Here is a 21,132-nt window from a genome sequence, read left to right as displayed (position 1 = left end):
AAAAAAAAAGAAAAAGTGTATAATGAGGTGCTAAAATATAAAGAATAAGAATATTGGTAATACTAAATAAAAATTTATGATAATTATCCAGACTCTTATGATAAAAAGAATCTATCAATACGAAACACATAATCATCGTGCATAATCAACACGAAGAACGTTGGAAATTATTAGCATAATAACTTGACGTTATATAATAAAAATTACGACGTCACGAATTTTTATGTTTTTTTTGTCAAAATGTTGGGTTTGCGTCGCTTCTATAGGGAAAACGAAGTCGGTGACCATATTTTTTTTTAATATCATCTAATTCGTAAGACAAAGAGGAAAAAAATATTAATTTAAAAAAAAATTCTATGGAGCGGTTCTCGTGATTTATACTAGAAACCGAAAATTGTAGAAGAAAAATATAGATTTACCCTATATATTCAATGTAATTTAGTACCCTCACGGACCATTTTAAAAATGGATTTTTCTTGAAAACGAAGTCGGTGACATATACTTTTTTTTACATTTTCTGATGTATATTTTCAATATCTAATTGAGTTCTAAGTTTTAAAAAAATCTATGGACAAGTTTATTTACTGATCCTTGACCTTAAAACAACTCACAAAGGTTTGATTTTTTTGTTTAAATATTTGAGATTAATCATATCTTGCAATACATTTATTGTGAAATTTAGAAGCTACATGTATGTATTATAAACTTTAAGAACACATTTTTAAGAAAAATTATCAGACAATTAATATAAACCAATTTTAATAATTAAATCAAAACATACACTTGCTTCTTTTTATTTCTTAAAAGAAAACGAAATTACTAGGATGCAAAAACAGACATTCCTGAGCAGGGTTGACTGAGGGGCAAGCAATTATAATTAATCTTTTTTGAATGGCCTTAGAAAAGTGTACATGTGTTGTCTCCCTTTGATCTGGATAGCTGTACAGTTTTTGATCATACTTTTTTATTTTCTGTGATAATGTTACAATCTTATATATATTCATTTGTACAGGTGGGTAGTAAACAATTGAACTTTTTTTTGTAAATTTGTCAAGTTTATACATGCATGATACATGTAGTTATCATGATTATGATATGATACATGTAGCTATGGTAGTACATATACTGTCTGGCCACATCATTTTATGTGTATTTAAAATTGTAAAGTGTATAATTATGTCATTGCCAAAGAAAAATTACAAATTGAAGCATGATAATCTAGATTAATTAAAGTCTAAAAGAGTTATTCCCCTTTTGATGACAAACTATAGAAATTGTGCTAGTACAGTGTAGATTGGTTCATGTGCATGTTAACTGTAAATATATATACATGTATATATTTATATAAGCACACTTTACATGTTTAAAGGTAAAAAACAGTTGCTTACTTTAAAACACGTCATATATTATGTACGGGTGACTGGAGCAAAAATTGCTTGTGGCTGTGCCCCTAAACATGTTTGAATATATGAAATCAAGGCAATATAACATTACACCAAACATTAATCATGGGCTTATTGTATACTTTCATAGCTGTTTCATACATAAACATACATGTACATCTCCCTAAGGCCACAATTAAAAATATTTCAGTTTGCCCAAACCCGACCCATGATGACTGGGTGTGGGTAGGTAGGTACGCAAATTCTTTTTTTTTTTTTTTATCCGAATTTGCATGAAAATATTAAAAGATCTTAAAACAGTATATCTTTTTTTTTCTCTGTCAAACCTTTGTAGAGACAACCAAAAGCCATGAATTTAAAACCTCTATAAATAAATTAGTCTACTCTATGATTTGTATCCTGAGATGTTTATAACCCTGACAATTGCTAACTGTGTGAAAGGGCTGTTGAATTTGTGAAGTGATTTTCAACAGTTCCATCAACACGATGTTTGTGTAAAAAAAATATCAGCTGATTATGTAATGATTAAATTTGTTTGCAGTTTTTAAATCCTATTTCTATTAAAATAGATTAAATGTCCTAAAATATTTATATGAATTATTATCTACCATCCTTAGTTTGTGTCTTTTTTATGTTTTGAAAACAAATTTATATTTTACATTATCACACAGGTAAACTAATTTGGCTATAAATAGATCAAAGCATGTTCTGTAGAATCTCCAAACTAAAAACGTATTTGTTATAATTTTATTTCTTTAAATAATCAAGTTTAAATTTTTGAAAATAATCATTATTGATAAAATATAATTGCATAAAGTTAACGTTTTCTGAAGACTTTATTTTAAGGTCATGGTTCTAGAGGCTTCCTCACAAATTGTATAAAAATCCAATCTTCTTCTTCTTTCCTCCAATAGTTGGAGTACACCAACCTTACTAAATTAAGGTTGGTTAAGCCCTTATAATAATTAATTATTCAGAGAAAACATAACTATTTAAAAATAACATTAAAAAAAATATATACAGTTAAATCCCTGCAAAAATAATAATAATAACTTCTATGTACATTAAAAATGTGTCACAATTTAAAGGTTATTAATAGAGTTTTAAGAAAGTTTTGAATATTATTGCATATATGGCGTCCATAACATGTTTTTACTTTTGCACATGTGAAAAAATATTTCTGACAAAAGTCAGATTTCTCTTGTCAAAAGGGATTTATATTTATATTGCAATAAATTATTCAGAAGGAGTTACATTCAGTTAAGATTATATTTCTGATTCTGTGAGCAATTATAGTTTTATCAAATTCTCCCAAACAGCAACGTACTGACTAGTCCAAATAATTATGGCCTTGCCAGACGTCATAATTATTTGGACTACGTACTGTCTGTCTAATGAGACTTGTAAATTTGAACTATTTGAATAAAAGGGCATCTAATTTATACATGATAAAGGAAGATTATAATTAAAGACAACAATTTATCAAGAAATAATTCCTTTTTATTCAGTAAAAACAAAATCTTCTTGCAAGATTGTAAATTCGCAACTTCCGGATCCATTTCCTGTCAGAATAACATTGAAAATATTCGATTGCACATTGTTTTGAACAAATCTACCTAAATATTCTTATCAGATATTCGATAACACGATGAAATTAACATTGAGCATATAGGTAAGGGTTTGGTAGTACAAACAACTACAGCGTAAAAAAACCTGTGCCACTTCACATGTTTTACTTCTTTACGTTCGTTAAATCAGAAGATAAAAACAGAGAACATCGAATATCTATTAACTGCGTCTCTTATACGCTTTGTTTTAATCTTATTCACAGTTACTTTCAAACGCAAAGACGACAAACATTAAGATTTGTACGATGACGGAGCGGACCCAAAATAAATCCGAAAAAAAAAATTCTTCCAAAAAACGTCAAAAAAAGAATTTGAGTCGGCGGGTTTATTTTGGGTCGGTCGCGTTTGGGCAAACATACAATCTTTTTATTTTGGCCTAAGATACAATTTACATGCATGTAATCTTAACATTTTCTTTCAAAATTTTGTAACTCTTCTACATGCCCATATCAGATTAAAGTGAGCTAGTCTAGAAAAAATAAACAAAGTAGCAAGTGGTTTATAACTTACAGGAGCACCACCAGGTCTTGGAGCAATGTTTATTTGAGAGTGACCAGCTGGTGTAGCTATACGGACTGGTTGGTGTTTTCCATGAGGCACCTGTACTATTCCAGGTGGTCTATTTGAATGAGCACTAACATTAACAACTTGCATTTGTCCTGAATTTTGTACAATTTGTGGTCGCATTACTACATGTTGCGGACCTGTTTTCACTGTAATAACACCCGAATGGCCTTTGATTGGAGCATTTACAATATGAACATTTGTTGCATGTGTAATATGATTTCCTGATGTATATACACTATTTTGAAGTCCTGTCACTGCTTGTATAGCTGCTGTCCTTGGTTCATTTTTCACACTTGATACAGGCATATTTTCGGTTTTGACAATATACTGTGAGCTTATTGCTGGTTCTTGTTTAACACACAAATTTTGTCCACCTGGAATTTGTTGACTAGATGATACTTGAATACAGTTTCCTTGTGACATTAAAGGTTTATGATCTCCTGATATTGCAACATTTTGAATAATAGCACTATTGTCTGGTTTGATTGCATGCTGCGAACTTGCGGAAATGGCTGGATTTGAATTTGGCGATGGAACTGGTGAATTCCTTGCATTCTGAAAACCTGGAGAGTTTGATACTGTTCTTATTATGTGAGGGGACTGAATACGATTTGATTCTGGTATTGGAGAACTTCTATTCACTGTCAATGAGTTCACATGTGTATTAACAATATTGCTTGTTTGTGATGAGTTCATAGGATTTAATATTGAATTGATTCCAATCAACTGTGAGTCTGTTTTTGAGGAGGGAGACTGAACATTTAAATTATGAGAATTTGTGAAGTTTTTGTGAGCTGATACAGCTTGTCCATTGGCACCTACTCCAGTAGCCGTGTTGAACACTGAACCACTATTTTGTGGTGTTGAAGACCTTGTTGTGCCAATGTGATTGTTATTGACTGAGGCATCTGATAAAGAATTAGACACATCCTTATTGGATGGGGAAGCTAGACGTGCTTCTAAATTGCCAACTAAGGCATTAATTGCCAGTTCATCTACAGAACTATTAAGAATATCATCTAGAGGGTTGACAGCCGCCATTTCCCTAGCTTCTTCTTCTTCTTCTTCTTTATGTAAATCCCTCCAGTGTTGGAGCACACACAGCTAGCTGTGTTTCCTTAACGGATTAGTTTTTAAAAATGTTAAAATATCCACAAGTTATTCCAAATTGTAATGAAATCCTCCACCAGAACGTTGCACATGCACAAAATTTATTTACAGAAATGTACATATTATATACACGGATTACCCATTCATTATCCAGGTTCTGTTTTGTTCAGGTAGATTCCTCCGTTATCCAGGATGTAGATACGGTGATAAAAGTAATGTCTAGTTAAATAAGATCAATTAACTATTTTGGCTGTTGAATTCACTGGATAGAGTTAATGAATTAAAAGGTCTTCATTCATATGGGAGCCAAGAAGTGCAAGCTAAAATACTATGCATTTAGAGGATGCTACAGATGGTTATTTTCTATCTAATGTTGATATCTTTGTTAATAAGCAATGATATATTTTTGCGTTATAAGAGTTAGTTCTACATTGTACTCAAATTTTAAAGTCTTGCACAGTACACACGTTCAGGCTTGTATATATGGTGTATATTATAGTTAAGCAAGCAGATATTAACGTTCTAAATATTTATGCATAAACATCACACTAAAGTATTTTAATTACGGCAACTATTTTACTATTTATGATATATATCAGATATAGACACATGGTGGTAAATATTGTCATTAGTGTCTTTATGGGGAGCTGTGATACCCAGGGAAGTGTTATATCTCGGCTGATAGTCTCTTTTTGTGAATTTCATAGCAGTATATTCTGGACATATTTTCAATCTTTCCAAGTATTTCTGGGTTGTTCGGTATAATGTTCAGATTTGCGAAGCTTTGACAGTCTACTATAAGTGTACATATTGCCTCACGGTTACTGAGTAAATTTTTAGACTGAAGTACGCAGGCGCAAATCACAGATTTGTGGGACACTTTTTTCAAAAGTACGCCCTCTCGTGACAGAATCAAAACATCCGCCATCTTATATTCTGCTGATACAATATTCTGGATGAAGCAGATAAATCCGTTGACATCTTCCTTTGTTTGAAAGTTTAGAGATTCCTTGCCATCATGAGTGGGGGGATTCCATATCTTGGTAGCAAAATAAGTCTTATTTCTAAAGCAGGAATTCGATATGAGGGTATTTTATATACCATTGATCCGAATGAATCGACAGTTGCATTAGCGAAAGGTAATATAGATAGCATTCCAGAAAATGAAATATATGCATGTTGTGAAATTAATATCTGCACGTATATGTTAGACTAAAAACAACGTCCGATTTCTTATCGACGTCCGTTCCGAAAATCGACGTCCAAATCTTACATCACGATCTCAAATCAGTGTCCAATACTAAACCCTCAAATCGACGTCCAATGTTACGTTATAAAACGTTTGAAGGACGTTTGATTGTCATGTCAATACATTTCATTGAATCCTTTATTTTTAGATTGATCTTTGTTGATGTAATCTATATCGTTTGTGTATTTGTAAAGTAGTTTACCGAAACTAATATTGTTTTATTTACATTGGTATCAAAACAAAAAGACAAATTTAACATCAGGAAATGTCAATAAGACGACCGAACACATCATTATTACTTTTATATGTATATACATATTAATATCTTATTTTCGTCCTACGTTGTCGTTTTCCTTTCTTGTTCATATTAACATATACATATTGATCTACATTGTACGACAGTGAGAAAACGAATCAAAGACAAAGATTATCACAAGACATCCAGAAGGCAGTATACTAACTCAAACAATAGAAAAAATATAAAAATACGACCAATTGCGGAAAAGTATTATGATCTGGTCTTATATGAATTTCATCATTTTTTTTAATATAAGTTCAACCCACCATTTCATGAAGATGTGATTTAACTGCGACAGACGTCGATAAGAGAAGAAAAAACTTGGACGTCGGGTTGAGAACAACAAAAAAGACCTAGATTAGAGAAACATTAAATTGGATGTCGATTTGAAATGTTAATTTATTGTGACGTCAGATTTTGGACGTCGATTTGAGGAATGGAGGTCGATTTGAGACCGGACGTCGATCTTAGTCTTACATATATAACAACGCATAGTAAGTAAAAGTAGCTATAGGCTTGATATTCTTTAAGATAATTCATTCGGACTCCAAAAAACCTGCCTTTGCTTGTTCACCTAAATGATACGAGCTTAAGAAAATCAGATACACAACTGTTAAGTCTTAAGTTTAATCCCGGCTGGAAATTTAACCCCTAATCGCCAGCACTTCAAGAGAGCATCCCAGGAAACACATGACGTCCTTGCGACGTTATGTATTGGTCGCTGGAAGGTCATGACTGACGTTACGTTAGTACGACGTTGTTGCAACGTTGTGAGAATGTAATTTTACGTCACGTCAGATACGACGTAGAACCGACGTCAGGACAACGTTATTATTGTTTTTAATAACGTTTATATTACGTTGTTGCAATGTCATATTGCGACGCATCTGTCACGTACAGTACGGGTAGGGACTTATTTTTATGGATGCCTTAATCCGTCTAGTCGGATATGAATAATCCGACATTTTTATGGTAGGTAGTATGTTCATTAAACAACAGATCCAGGTGTGAATGGTCCTTTCATCTTAATCCGTGTTGCTAGAATTACGGTTCACTGATTTCAGAATCAGATTTAAATACCTGTAATTTTAACCTCTCAATCACTTTATTGATTATATTAGTTCTACATCGTATTTGACATAAAATATTTTTACAGGTGATGTACTGGAGAATATTTGTTTAATAAAAATAGCCTATTTTTGTTAATTATGGTTTTGATATTTCAACTGTTAATATTTATTTTCTTTGTTCCTAAAAATTATTTTTATTTTATGTTCCTTTTCGTTTTTTTTTTTTGTTTTTTTTTGTATCTTTTTTTTATTTGTTTGCATAAATTTTTTAAACATATATATTTTTACATGTATTCTATTTCTTGAAGCTTACGGTTATTTTTATTTTACTGATTTATTTTCCACGTAAATCCATAGATTAGCAGAATGCTGTCTCAAGTGCTGCTGCATACGTTTTAGTTTGACGCGGTCACATGCAAAATATTTCTATAATTTGTATTTAATATTCAGTCTGTTGTGTCAGTTCCGAGATAAAAATAATTACAGTGAGCAACACTTGTATATTATTAGTAGCTTGATAATTCTTTGTAGTTTTTACTTTTTACTGTAAACAAATATTGTCCGAAAGTTGGTGATGTGTGACTAAAATAGAACGCAAATAATAACACTAGAAGAAAATATTGATTCTTCCCGGGCATAAGTTTATTTTAAGATTTCCGTGTTTGTTCATTATGCTAAATTAATATAATTGATCTGCATTTGGGGGTAGGGGTAAAATGGGTCCGGATCTCGAAATCCCGGGCTTAAAAACACGAAGTCCCAAGGTCCCGAATTTAAATAAATTTAAATCCCGACATCGCGAAAAAAGAATTCCCAGATCCCGAAAGGGTTAATCCCGAAATCCCGAACTTAATTGCATAATATTAATTTACTCACAATCCATGTAAAAAAGGAAACTTGTATGTTATATTTTTTATAGCAATCTAAAAGAAAAAATTGCTGTGAAAAGACAATTCCATGATACACATATCAGTGATCAACAGCGTGTGCACGTGGTTGAACGTTAACTTGGCTCCACTCGCAATAATATTGAATGCTAATAAAAGATATTAAAGATCGATTTTGTCCACTGCACGAGATTTTTATATGGCGGGAAATGTCGTAACAGTAAACACAGGTGACCTTACTGACCGACCGTGGGAAAATTCATTCATGATTAAATTTGATGTGGAATGATTGACAGTATTGTGTTTTAGTTTTGAGGCTCTTGATCGATTTACCAGAATAGAAATTTAATCGATTTACATACATGTATAATCAAAACACGATTTAGTCTTCTTTAACTATTTTTTGTTTTATTTTTATCAGTCATTTCCCGGATTCCCATTTAAATAATCTATTTGGAGACCTCATTTAAACTTCGGAAATAATACAACATCGATTTAAAAAATCATACTGACTGCGCGAGCTTTAGAATGACTAGAAGTACGACGAAAAAGTAAAGACAGCTGATCATGACTAGTACGACTAGCCTTCAACCCCATTGGGGTATAAATGTGCATTTAGTCAATAAACTATATAAGGTTAAACTTTGATTTTCGTGTATCGATTTGATACAATTTGTAAAATATATTTATAACACCGGCGATTTTCATAAAATATTTCAGACATGAAAATAGAAAGGCATATTTATATCTGAGTGTCAACAATTTTAAATAAAATAAAAAAATAGGAATCGAAATATGATCTCGGCGTTATAAATATTGTATTAAAGGAAACCAATTGTTTGACTTTCAAAGAGATTAACGGGAAATATGTCAAAATAGAAAGCACGAGTGATCTGTCTGACCAAAATGTTTCACTTGCGAGAAATGATTGACAGGTGTGAATAGATGTAGAGGCTCCGACGGGGAAAGTTGTATCAAAAGGAAAATAACTTAATTCACAATGCCTATACATATTTCATAAATACGATATCCCCTTATACTTAAAATTGAGTTTCTTATAATAACATATAAAGGAACAGGACGTTAAAAGCGGGAAATAATATAACCATCAACGAAAACTCGTATAATTTACGGGATTGAAGTCTCAACAATTTGATTTAAACTTCTATTGAAAACAGTCTTGGTTGTTATTAGGCTTATTATTTTGAATTAGATGAAATATTTACGGTTTACAAATACAAATACAAAGTAGTTTATTGGCACAAAACTATTGAAATAATTGGCAACACAATATATTGTTAAAAATCGTCTTTATTTCATTTTCAAATTATAAAAAAAAAAAATTATATTTAATTTTAATTTTTATTCTTATATTTAATTTTAATTTTTATTCTTATATTTAATTTTAATTTTATTTCTTATATTTAATTTTAATTTTAATTCTTTCTCTTTGAATACAAAACAATATTTTACATTTATCTATCCTCCATAAATACTAATATATCTGTACAGGTAAAATTTAATTCTAATCAAGCTGGTACAGATTGATTTACGACCTTCCACTTGGATATTGCACAGCAGGTGTTTATAACACTGGGACAACTGTCCGACCAGTCTGACATCTAGACGGATTAAGGCATCCATAAAAATAAGTCCCTACCTGTACTGTATCTGTGACGTTATAGCAACGTCGTCATATTTTTGGTCGATAAAGTATTAAGTTGATTTTTACGCTATTATAAAAGAGGAACCATGTTTTTGTCATCAATAATACATCGTAATAATAAAAAAAAAATTATAAAAAAATAATTGCAATATGTACTGTACATCGATCAAATATATCACGTAATTAAAACGTTGTAGCAACGTAATTGTCGACATCCCTAAAATTTACAATAGCAAAATTTCTTCTTTTATTATGTACTAGATTTAATTTGTCTTGTTTGTATTGGTAGAACTAATGAACAATATTTGATATGAGGCAGGTGAAAGGGGACGAAGTTAGACTGGGATCCCGCTATATATAATCACCTTGTTCTATAAATAGACAGGTGGAGACCAGCGCCATTTTAGTACTTTTTAGTACTATTTAATGCGCAACCAGTCGCGCAGGAGATTCCGGATGTTTCATGGGAATTTCCTCACTCGCATACAGCTGTTAGAATGGAAGAACGTCTGCTACAATGAAGATCGACAATGTAACCCATAAGCTCATTTAAATGGTATCGTCAACAAATAATTGAATATATATAACATGTAAAAATATTTATTATAAATATCATTACTATAAAAAACAGTTCTACCCCAAAAAATGAGGATTTAGATATATTTTATTTTTATTTTTGGGCAATCGCTATTTTTACTGTCATGACGGTACTGTCAGATCACAGCCAAAGGAGTTTATAAAAAACTTTAAACATCTATCAGTCAAAGTGAAATCATCAGTTCAACCTCAGTAAAGGAACAGGCATACAAATCTTTAGTTGGCCATCACTAGGATATTCCTGTCAGTCTGGGACCAGTACTTTACTAAGGATTTAAACAAAATAGAAAAGTACAAAGAAGGGCTGTAAGATTTGTCACAAACCTATACACAGATACACCTCAAGTGTTATAGTGACATGATAGATCACTTAAAACCAAGAGACGGTGGCCGCTATCCCATAAAAAAACACACACATTGTATGCATGTCTGGTTGTGTTTTATAAAATCATATTTTCACTGTATATATATGCTTATACATGTATGTCTATAAAAAGCAATGCACAGAACAAGCACAGTCTGTGTCAAGTTATTTTAGGGTTTGTCTGACCGAAAAAGAAATTTGAAATTTTTCTTCTATATACATGTACCTGATATATATATATTCAACTTAAAATTATGAAAATGTTCTTTGCTGGACAGAGTTAAGGATACTCTGTACAAGTGACATAAACTTCAATGTGTTGAAGGCAGTCATTTAATCATAGAGTAAAAGTAGAAGAAAGTATGAATTTATAATTTAACACCACGCACATTAATATTGAGCGTCCATTTGTAACTATACATGTAAGAAAACATATCTATAATCTAGTCATGTAGCTGAAATTATTTCTAAAATCAATCAATTTATTAAATGCAACTTCTTCAATGTCTTTTGTAAAATTTTACAAGCTCTACTAATAAATTTTTCATTTTTTATTCACCCCCCCCCCCCCCCCCCCCTCTATTATTTCTTAACACAGAGCTGAGAAACAACAAAAATTTCAACAAATATGTTGAGGTACATGTTAACATGCTAATCTCTCTTTTTTTTTAAAATGTAGGTCTTATTGTCTGTTAAATTTGGTCTGATGAAACTACATTTCATATAATTATTTCAATTAAATTATAGGCCATATTAATTTAAAGAATATAAATGAAGATGTGGTATGATTGCCAACTCTCCACAAAAGACCAAATGACACAGAAATTATCAACTAACAAAGAAACAAAACAAAAGTGCCAAGATATATATAACAAAAAATAAACAGTCACAAAAAACATTTTCAAATCAATTTATAAAAGATGACATACATGTAGACTCCTTTGTAGAAAGAAGTATAATAGCATATATACATGTATTATATTATACATATATATGTAAGTTGTTTTCATCTCTAACAAACTAACAAGTGATCATTGGACATTTTTTTCTCATCTTAAACATATAAAATACTGTCTTCTTTAAGATTTCATCATTTTCCCAGCTAGCTACTTTTTCAATTTCATAACTTTCTTCATACGGTAAACAAAATTTTGACCTGTGTTTCCCAGTATTTTGATTTAAAGAAATGATGAAATTTTCTCCATACAAATAAAGCAAAAATTTATTTGTACACCTGTTATTTGTACAATAAAAGGCTAATTACAGGATAAAATGTCATATTTTGATTGGCTAATGCGAGGGTGTTCATTTACTCTAATGCAGCAGATTTTTAATTATTCTTAACCATCAATCATGAATGAATATTTAATAGACTGCAGTCTTAATTGCTAAATATATCAATTTTTAAACAATGGAAAATAAATACTTGTTATTAATATAATTGCATTAGATATATGTTTCATTATAATACATTATTCTGATTGGCAAACTACACATCACATGTTATACTGCAATCAGCTATTTTACTATACAGATAAAGCTGTACGTATAAACGTAAGCTTTATACGTCAATGTCCTCAACTAACCTATAAAATCAAATTGATAATATTTTTACAGATGAAAAGCTGACATAAAGCAGCAAATTGAACAACTATACGGACAAGATGGAACACTATTAAGTTAATTAATAAGTACTAGAAAGACAAGATTAGATGGAACATTATTAAGTTAATAAATACTAGAGAGACAAGATGGGACATTATTAAGTTAATACAGACAAAATGGATAACTATTAATTTAATAAGTACTACATATATTAAAGTAAGTAAAAATAGTAGTGGTCCCAAATTTAGTCATTGAAGGTGATTTCTGGATGTTATAGTCTTCAAAATAAGAAGAATATGTAAATGAAAAAAATATCCCTCAAAGACATTGGAACCATCGTAATCATCAGCAAATTATACTGGAAAATAAATACACACTTCATGTACAAAATATACCTAAAGCTCTAATTTTGCTGGTTCCAATTTAGAATTATTCAGAGAATTTTAGGACATAATTGACTACTTAACCATGTTTACAAGATGAAAAATAGTTATGAGTATCATATGTTTTTTGGCACAGTGGAAAAAAAATAAATTACCAAACAAAGTCACATAAAGTATTATCAAAAAAAAGGGAACACAAACTTACAGAAATACATTTCATTTAAAAACCTCTCTGTAGAGAAATATGATAAATCTCAAAGACTTAGTGGTGTCTTCTTAATCTATCATGTCTATCTTGGACTGGTTTATTTGTTTTCCTTGTCTGAACCCTCAACTCTCATTAGAAATAGGATAACTAAAACTCTATTTATCTAGTAGGTCATTAAAGCAAAGAAAAAGGATTACGTTCATAGTATAAGGGAGATAATTCCTATTGATGTAATAAAAAAAATGTACTGAATTTTATTAGGACAATATCAGCCAATCAAATTGTGAAAAATTACTCCAGCAATCAGCCAATTTTTATTATTTTTTTTAATTTATAGATGAGAAAAGACTTATGCACAAACATGAACAACAAGACAAGAATGAAGTATATATGCAGAATTTGAAATTAAACGAAAAGCAAGGTAAGTTCAATTTGTGACACAGTTTGAACATCAACAATAAAAAAAAGGGACATAATTATATGTATCATATTAATCAAGTTTTTTTTTTATTGATATTAAATAAAAAATTATGGTTTTTTGAAAATCATATTCCTGAATTTAAAGGTGGAGATTATTTAGCATTATCGTTAAGTATGCTATCAACAATGCTATAAAGAGATGTGGTATGATTTCCAGTGTTACAACTACCTATCAAAGTTCAAATTTAGCTGATTTAAGCAATTGCATGCAACCGTACAGCATTCAACTATGAGAAAAATCCATACCTTATTGTCAGCCCTAAAAGACTCCAACCTGATAAATATAATACATTTCAATTAAAAAAACTAAAGGAATTGTTTCTTTCAGAAAATTGATGTTTGTTCAATGGAATAATAAAGACAGTTTGTGTATATGGTCGTTGTTTAAAAATAAAAGCTTTATTGGCAAGGGTTACAAATTTTGAAAAAAGGGAATTTTAAGCTATTAAAGGTAAAAGGATAAATGCAGAATATACTTTTATTGTAAAAATGTATTTGTATGAGCTTGAGGTGCATATTTTAAATTTATAAGTAATACAGAGGAAATAAGCAACATATAAACACCATTTAAAAAATTTAGTGGGGTCTTTTTAATCTATCATGTCTATCTCACACTAAATTATTTTTATTCCTTGTCTGCACCTTCAACTGTCATTAGAAATAGGTTACCAAAAACTTTTTTAAAGCCAACATTTATATGTGTACCTGTTAATACCAAAAATTAGTTGATTGCAGGATAAAATCTTGTATAAAATATTTTTATTTATAGATGTGAAGAGACTTATGCACCAACCTGAACAAGACAAAAATGAATTATACTAGTATATATGTGCAGAATTTGAAATTAAACAAAAAGCACGGTAAGTTCAATTTGTGACACAGTTTGAACATCAATAATAAAAAAAGGGACAGGATGGCAGGTCCCTCCTTAGTTACCCCTGGTCAACTGTGGATTTGACGGCAACTTTTAGCCAATGAAAAAATTTGTTACATCCAAATTGCATTAGAATATTGGTTCTTTGTCAAATCTAATAAGTAAAGACATTAAAATTGAAAATGGAAATGGAGAACATATTAAAGAGACAACAATCCTACCAATGAGCAAACAACTGCTTACAGCCACTAATGGGTCTTCAATATAGTGAGAATCTCCTGCACCTGGAGGCGCTCATACTAGTTCAGTGATAATTAATGTCATACTAAACTACAAAATATATACACAAGAAACTAAAATTTAAAATCTGATAAGACTACCAGAGGATACTTAGATGCACGTACTTGGGACATATGCAACAATGAGACAACAATACAATATGCACAATAAAACTCATCATAACAAAAAAAGTACATGTATGTGGTCATTGCTTAAGATTAAAAGCTACATTGGCTGTGTATGGATACTTATACATTCCAATTACACACCTATGACTACTTTGTAAAATGCATAACTGTTTTAATTTCATGCAATACAGGCTTTTTAGAGTTTAAAGGAAAACTGTGTTAAATGAAGCATACTTTTAATCTTTCCTTTATATAGTTCATTTCTAATACCAAGAGGATGAATGTAGGTCTAGGTACACCTATCAAGCAGAGAGAATGTGATAGAGATTTTTGTTTAGTGTGTGGGAATTTTGCAAAGGAAGCCCGTAGAGTAGAAACCATCCGGAAGTTAAAAGGGAAAGATTACAGTTTAAAGGAGTTATTGAAGAAATATGGTGGTATTAATGTTGAAAGTGGAACAGTATGTAGAAACTGCAGTAAAAAAGTTGACTCTCTTCACAAAAAGAATACTGATTTTTACAATGAATGCCAAAAAAATGCTGGGATGTCAAAACGAATGGCTTCCTCACCACATATAAATCCACCAAAGAGAATAAATATGTCAACACCGAAATCATCTACTCAATATGCAGCAGTTTTCAGTGACAGTGAAGAAGAAGAAGATGACATTTCCATCATTGGTTTACATTTATCAGATGAAGGTAATTAAGTTAAAATATATGTTTACTTAAACCTGGCAACAATGAGTTGGGTGGTGCCCAATGAAACCCTTGCAAAAATGCAGATAATACAGATTCTTTACTTTAAAGTTTCTGGGGGACCAGGAACCATTGTAAATACATATAAATGTAATTTTGTATACTTATTAATCAATAACTTTAAAAATTTAATATTTAAGACACATAAGCTAACAAACATTATAAAAGAATTAAAATACAATTTTAATGGTAGCCACACTATTGTGCTGGTTTTAACTTTTGTCCTTGTACTTTGAGCATATCCAAGGGATCATAATTTCGGAAAAAACCACAGTTGCTGAAATAATTTTCACACTTTGATGTGTGGTTTCATGTGAATAAATGTAAGTTAAGTTTTTTTTCAGCAGTGAAGTGCTATGTATATAAATTATTTTTAATTGGAGTTATTTCCCATTGCTCAGAATGGGACTAGAATTTTTTTTTTTTTTGATAGTCAAAGCTTATATATTTGACATTGTGAATTGATTCAAGGGTGTGTTAATTGATTGTTATGGTACAAAATTAAGTATAACACTTGAAATTAAATCGACAAAAAATAAAAAAACAGTTCAAACATACCAGACACAAATTCAACAAAAGATGTAAATTGCTCATCAGTGTTTAAACCAAAAAAAAACGGCTATCATATACATGCACATGATATACAAACGTGAAGGAAACAGATTACAGATAACAGGGGATGAACATCGTTGTTTGATATGATTGCATTATAACATGCCTCAAATCCATATTTAGATAATAAAACAACTAAACATTCAGGAACTTAGTGGTGAAAACAATTTAATATTTGATTTAGGGGTGAATTAATTAATAATGCAATTGAAAAATAACATATTTCACTCAATTACATCAAATTTGGTGGGTAAAAACCCAATTTGTGATTTGTACTGGATATCTGAACATATATAACTAACGTGTTAGTTCTTAGTCGAAGTCATTTGGATTATACATGTATCCCCATCATTCCAAGAAGTTGGCATGCATTATAATTGATATGGTCATAATTTTAAATTAACAGTTAACAAACTTTAAAATTTTCGAATTCCTTTTCAACACCAAGAATAGACTATATTAGCTGTATATGGCAAGTGTTTTGAGAATTTGGGGTATAAATGCTCTTAAACTTCGTACTTTATTTGGCCTTTTCAGCTTTTTAGCACGAGTGTGGCTAATGAGTCTTTTGTAGAATAAAATCTAGTGTATCCTACACAATTTTAATCCTAGTATCTATGGTGGTTTTTTTTACGCTGGACATCATTCAAGTGAACGTGCTGTTCAATCACTAAAATTTCGTTCCGTGTGTCTAAAGTCTTAGCTTCATTTTATTGAAGATTTTCTTTTGTCAAAATAAATTTTGCTTTCAGAAAATATTTTTAGAATGGTTTATCTAGTGAAAATAAGATAAAGAAAATCGTGTATTTTATAGCAGATAATGTAGATCCCACCATTTTTATGATCAATATATCATGCTTACTATTCTCATAGCCAATTTAGGTCTATTGCACCATTTATAAATAGACAAAATCATATTTTTCAAGACGCAAGGATCGAAACGTTAATTCGCGGGAATTCGGGAAGGTAGTTTTAAAAAATCGTTCCAATTCTAGAATTAAAAAAATTATTATATTTTGATACTGGAGAAGACACATTAATTTTAATTTCTGTAATTTCTCGAAAATTTGTGATGAGACCCCATCCTGTTACCATTGAGTAATCGCTTGTCCTATTGAATAATCAGTTTTAACCTAATATATGTATATATTCATTATTTTTGTTTTGGGGAGGGAGAATTGTAAAGTCGCTTCCGGGTTATGAATGCTTTCAGAAGGCTTCCACCAGTTTTATTCAAAACGAAAGTCCCGGCAGGTTTTTCCTTCTTTTTAATTTTTAAAAATCTATACAAATAATATAAATACTTATTTTATTCTTTACTTAACACAAAATAAGTAAAAGATAAAAAGAAGGTGTAATAATAATTATAATATTTTTACCTGTCCTCAGTCTCCACACAGCGTAATCGTTCGTATCATACTTCCCTGTCTGAAGTAAAAACACTGTTATCAACAGGGCAGTCATCTGACTGATAGATGTATTTTATTTCGTTTGAAATAGTGTTTTTCTTGTTCGCTATTTGTAGTAATTATTTATAGATGGGAACTAGTATAACTAGTTCGGATACTGGTTTTGTAATAGTATGTACTATTTATAAATTTGATGTTAGGTGCAGGAGGCACGAGGAAAGTTTTGGCGGTTTTTACGGGTGGGGTTTAATGGTACTATATAAAGGTTGGCATTTAAATGTATTAGTATCGAAGGTGCTCGCAGTTACGTCGAATTGAAGTTGGTCACATATGTATTAATGCAGTTGCTGCTATGATTAATGTACGTACAGGCGGTGGGGTACAGTCCTTGGATGGTGTAAACATCCCACTAACACCATACACCATTACACCATACACGTTACACCTTTGCACCATACACCTTCTCTTTACACCATACACCATTCCCCATTCTATCTACACGATACGAAATTACCCATAATGCAATTAAATTTTAAATATAAAGATTTTTATTATGTTTATGCTTACAATCCGAAAAAATGAAATAAAAAAAACTTCGTTTGCAACCAATGAAAGGTCGTACACTATCATTCACACCATTCCCGATCGTACGTTACACAATCACACCATTCCTCATACACCATTACACCATTCCCCCTACACCCTACACGATAGCACCATACACCTTACACCATTGCACCATATGCCATACACCATTACACCATACACGTTGTTTTCGGAAGTTTACACCATCCAAGGGCTGTATTAGCCGAGGAAAAGAAAAGAAACGATGCGAAAGAGGAACATGTTTATATGAAAGCACAATGAACGGAGTTGAGTATAATGTTGACTTTATTTACAATTTTGGAATCCTGTCTGGAGACCACATTATTAAGTTAAAAGCGAATATCAAATATAACGTGTTTTTTTTAAAACGTTTTACAGGTTTATGATTTTATTTTAAATACTACAGAATTTGGTTATATAATTCCCTTCAATACTGAACCATATTGAGTTCATTAATCTGATAACAAATCAGCTTTTAAGTATGCAACTTTTATTTAAAAGTTAATAGATGAAATTCTCACTAAATAATACAGTGTTCACCTTTTGTAGTTAATCTGGTTCACCTTTTGTAGTTAATCTGATTACTGTTTCAGTACAAAGTTCAGGTAAAGAATTCGTAAGACTTGTACTAGATTTGAGACATGTAAACAAATATATAGAAAACAAAAGGTTAAATATGGAGGCATTAATTTTTGCCCATAATTCTATATATGTATACATTTGATTTGAAACATAGATGAGAATTGTAATCATCATCAATTTTATAGTTTTCATAAAAATACCACAGTTTTGCTTTCATTTTATCAGCAGGTCGCATTTACTATAAAGTGATCACAATATAGTACCATATTGGAGACCTAGTGTCTGAGAGAATTGTTCCCCGGATGCAACAATATGCAGGTGTAGGCATAAAAAGTAACCCGTTTTATATGAGATAAATCGGACAGAACCAAGAGTTCAACTTGAACAGACTTTTATAACGGTAAGCAGTTATATTTACAGTCCGTACACATGGTACATAACATATTGAGTGGAAAATTTGTTTAATTTACACCGATAATCAAAATGTAACAAAGATAATAAGACAAATTAGTACGAAGTCGGAGCTTCCGACATAGCTTTAGAGTTGTTTTCTTTTTTGTTGTTGTTGATATAATAGATATGAGATATATATGTTGTGTACAAGTTATCATTTTGTACAAATTATAATTTGTACAAAAATATTGTACAAATTATAATTTGTATTTTGCCTTTGTACAAATCATAAGTTGTACAAAAAGTGCCTGTACAAATTACAATTTGTACAAAAACGGGCAAAAAATCACTTATAATAATCACAATAATTTATCATATGCTTTTTTGTGTATAGACTTTCATGAGCTATGTTGCATTGTGTAACATAAAGAATCACACAGTGTGATTAGTAGTTGATGTTTATAGATATGAAATATGTATATATCTAAAGAAGTTTAATGTTTATCTGATTAAGATACACGTACATCTTTATATGAAGTTTTGATTGTTTTCCTCTTATTGCAGAATCAATGAAAACAGTTTGAGAAACTATCCAAAGATTCAAGATTTGAAAAGATTTGTCTGCATTACCATCTATTGAGGAAGCGTTCGGTTCAATATGTCGTATTTGACGTTCCGATTGTCGACTTGAAATTGATATTGGTCCAGTTAAGTGGTTAAAGATTTATCTTCAATTATTAACATCTTAAAGACTTTTTATATCGGCATCTTATTCTGAACTGTTTCATTTCCTTTGTTTCGATGTTACTGCGAGCAACTAATCCTAAATCTGTGTTTTTCTTGTTTATAGCCTATTGAATTTAGAGATTAAATACTTTAAAATTCGGACGAGCAGGGCGAGGGAGAATTTAAATGTATTTTATTTCGTTTGAAATAAGGTTTTTCCCGTTCGCTATTTGTAGTAATTATTTATAGTTGGGAACTAGTATAACTAGTTCGGATACTGGTTTTGTAATAGTATGTACTATTTATAAATTTGATGTTAGGTGCAGGAGGCACGAGGAAAGTTTTGGCGGTTTTTACGGGTGGGGTTTAATGGTATTATATAAAATTTGGCATTTAAATGTATTAGTATTGAAGGTGCTCGCTGTTTCGTCGAATTGAAGTTGGTCACATATGTATATATGCAGTTGCTGCTATGTTTATTGTACATACAGGCGTTGGAGGTATTAGACAAGGAAAAAGAAACGATACGAAAGAGGAACAATGTTATATGTCATGTATTTATATATTGTTTCAATCGAAGAAAAATGTACAATAAAGTAAAATAAAATATTGTATCGCAAGAGAAAATAAGGTGTTACTGCGAGCAACTAATCCTATATCTGTGTTTGTCTTGTTTATAGCCTATTGAATTTAGAGATTAAATACTTTAAATTCGGACGAGCAGTAATTTTGTATATCTAATCAAGAGTCTTTTTTCAAGTGTATCAATTACCCTGTATCGCATAACCCGTATTGCATAGCTTAACCCGTATCGCATACCCTATATCGCAAAGCTAAACCCGTGTCGCGTGCATGTTGTAACCTCTTATATCGAATGACGTAAACGTTGGACAGTTTTTCCTGGAATGATACGAAAGGTTGAAGGCCGTACGGCTGCCTACTTCTATTTCAAATTCACACACCTCATTGAATAGCCATTTAAAAAAGATAGATGGTGAATATACATGTTCACACTCTTTTAGATCCCTTTTCAGTTACAACACACCAAAGAACTATGTCAATTTGACCTGTTTTGATTCTTCTTAAACTGCCCTTGAATTTCTACTACATAACATTGTTGGTATGTATGGGGATTCCGTATTTCGTTAAGTTATTGGAATTCCTATGGGGACCAAAAGTACACCATTTATTACAGACCAATTTCTGTATTGTTATGAGTTACAATTTATGACAAAAACTGCAATATGAAA

At 30.9% G+C, this 21,132-nt stretch overlaps 3 protein-coding genes across 5 annotated transcripts in view; 1 reads left to right on the top strand and 2 right to left on the bottom strand.

The window, feature by feature from the left end:
• LOC143078989 (uncharacterized) overlaps positions 1-5,522 on the bottom strand; it is a 52,808-nt gene extending 47,286 nt beyond the window's left edge. For all 3 annotated transcript variants that reach the window (XR_012979320.1, XM_076254078.1, XM_076254079.1), the window contains exon 1: positions 3,542-5,522. Coding sequence is in view for 2 of the 3 variants with exons in the window: in XM_076254078.1 (XP_076110193.1) it covers positions 3,542-4,639 (1,098 nt within the window). In the remaining variant the exon portion in view is untranslated. The remainder of the gene's footprint in view (positions 1-3,541) is intronic.
• The window catches only part of LOC143078990 (uncharacterized), a 142,234-nt gene that overhangs the window by 73,831 nt on the left and 47,271 nt on the right, over positions 1-21,132 (bottom strand). The gene's annotated exons all lie outside the window — the stretch shown is intronic.
• LOC143078987 (uncharacterized) lies at positions 5,642-20,538 on the top strand. The gene is made up of 7 exons (XM_076254076.1): positions 5,642-5,847; positions 12,457-12,660; positions 13,373-13,456; positions 14,285-14,375; positions 15,053-15,497; positions 18,989-19,163; positions 19,721-20,538. Exons 5-6 carry the CDS (start codon positions 15,074-15,076, stop codon positions 19,021-19,023), a joined length of 459 nt encoding a protein of 152 aa, XP_076110191.1. The 5' UTR covers positions 5,642-5,847; positions 12,457-12,660; positions 13,373-13,456; positions 14,285-14,375; positions 15,053-15,073; the 3' UTR covers positions 19,024-19,163; positions 19,721-20,538.

The sequence above is a fragment of the Mytilus galloprovincialis genome, chromosome 6 (genome assembly GCF_965363235.1).
Source record: "Mytilus galloprovincialis chromosome 6, xbMytGall1.hap1.1, whole genome shotgun sequence".
Lineage (NCBI taxonomy): Eukaryota > Metazoa > Mollusca > Bivalvia > Mytilida > Mytilidae > Mytilus > Mytilus galloprovincialis.
The sequence above is the reverse complement of the archived record's forward strand: the minus strand, read 5'-3'. Positions and strand labels throughout refer to the sequence as shown.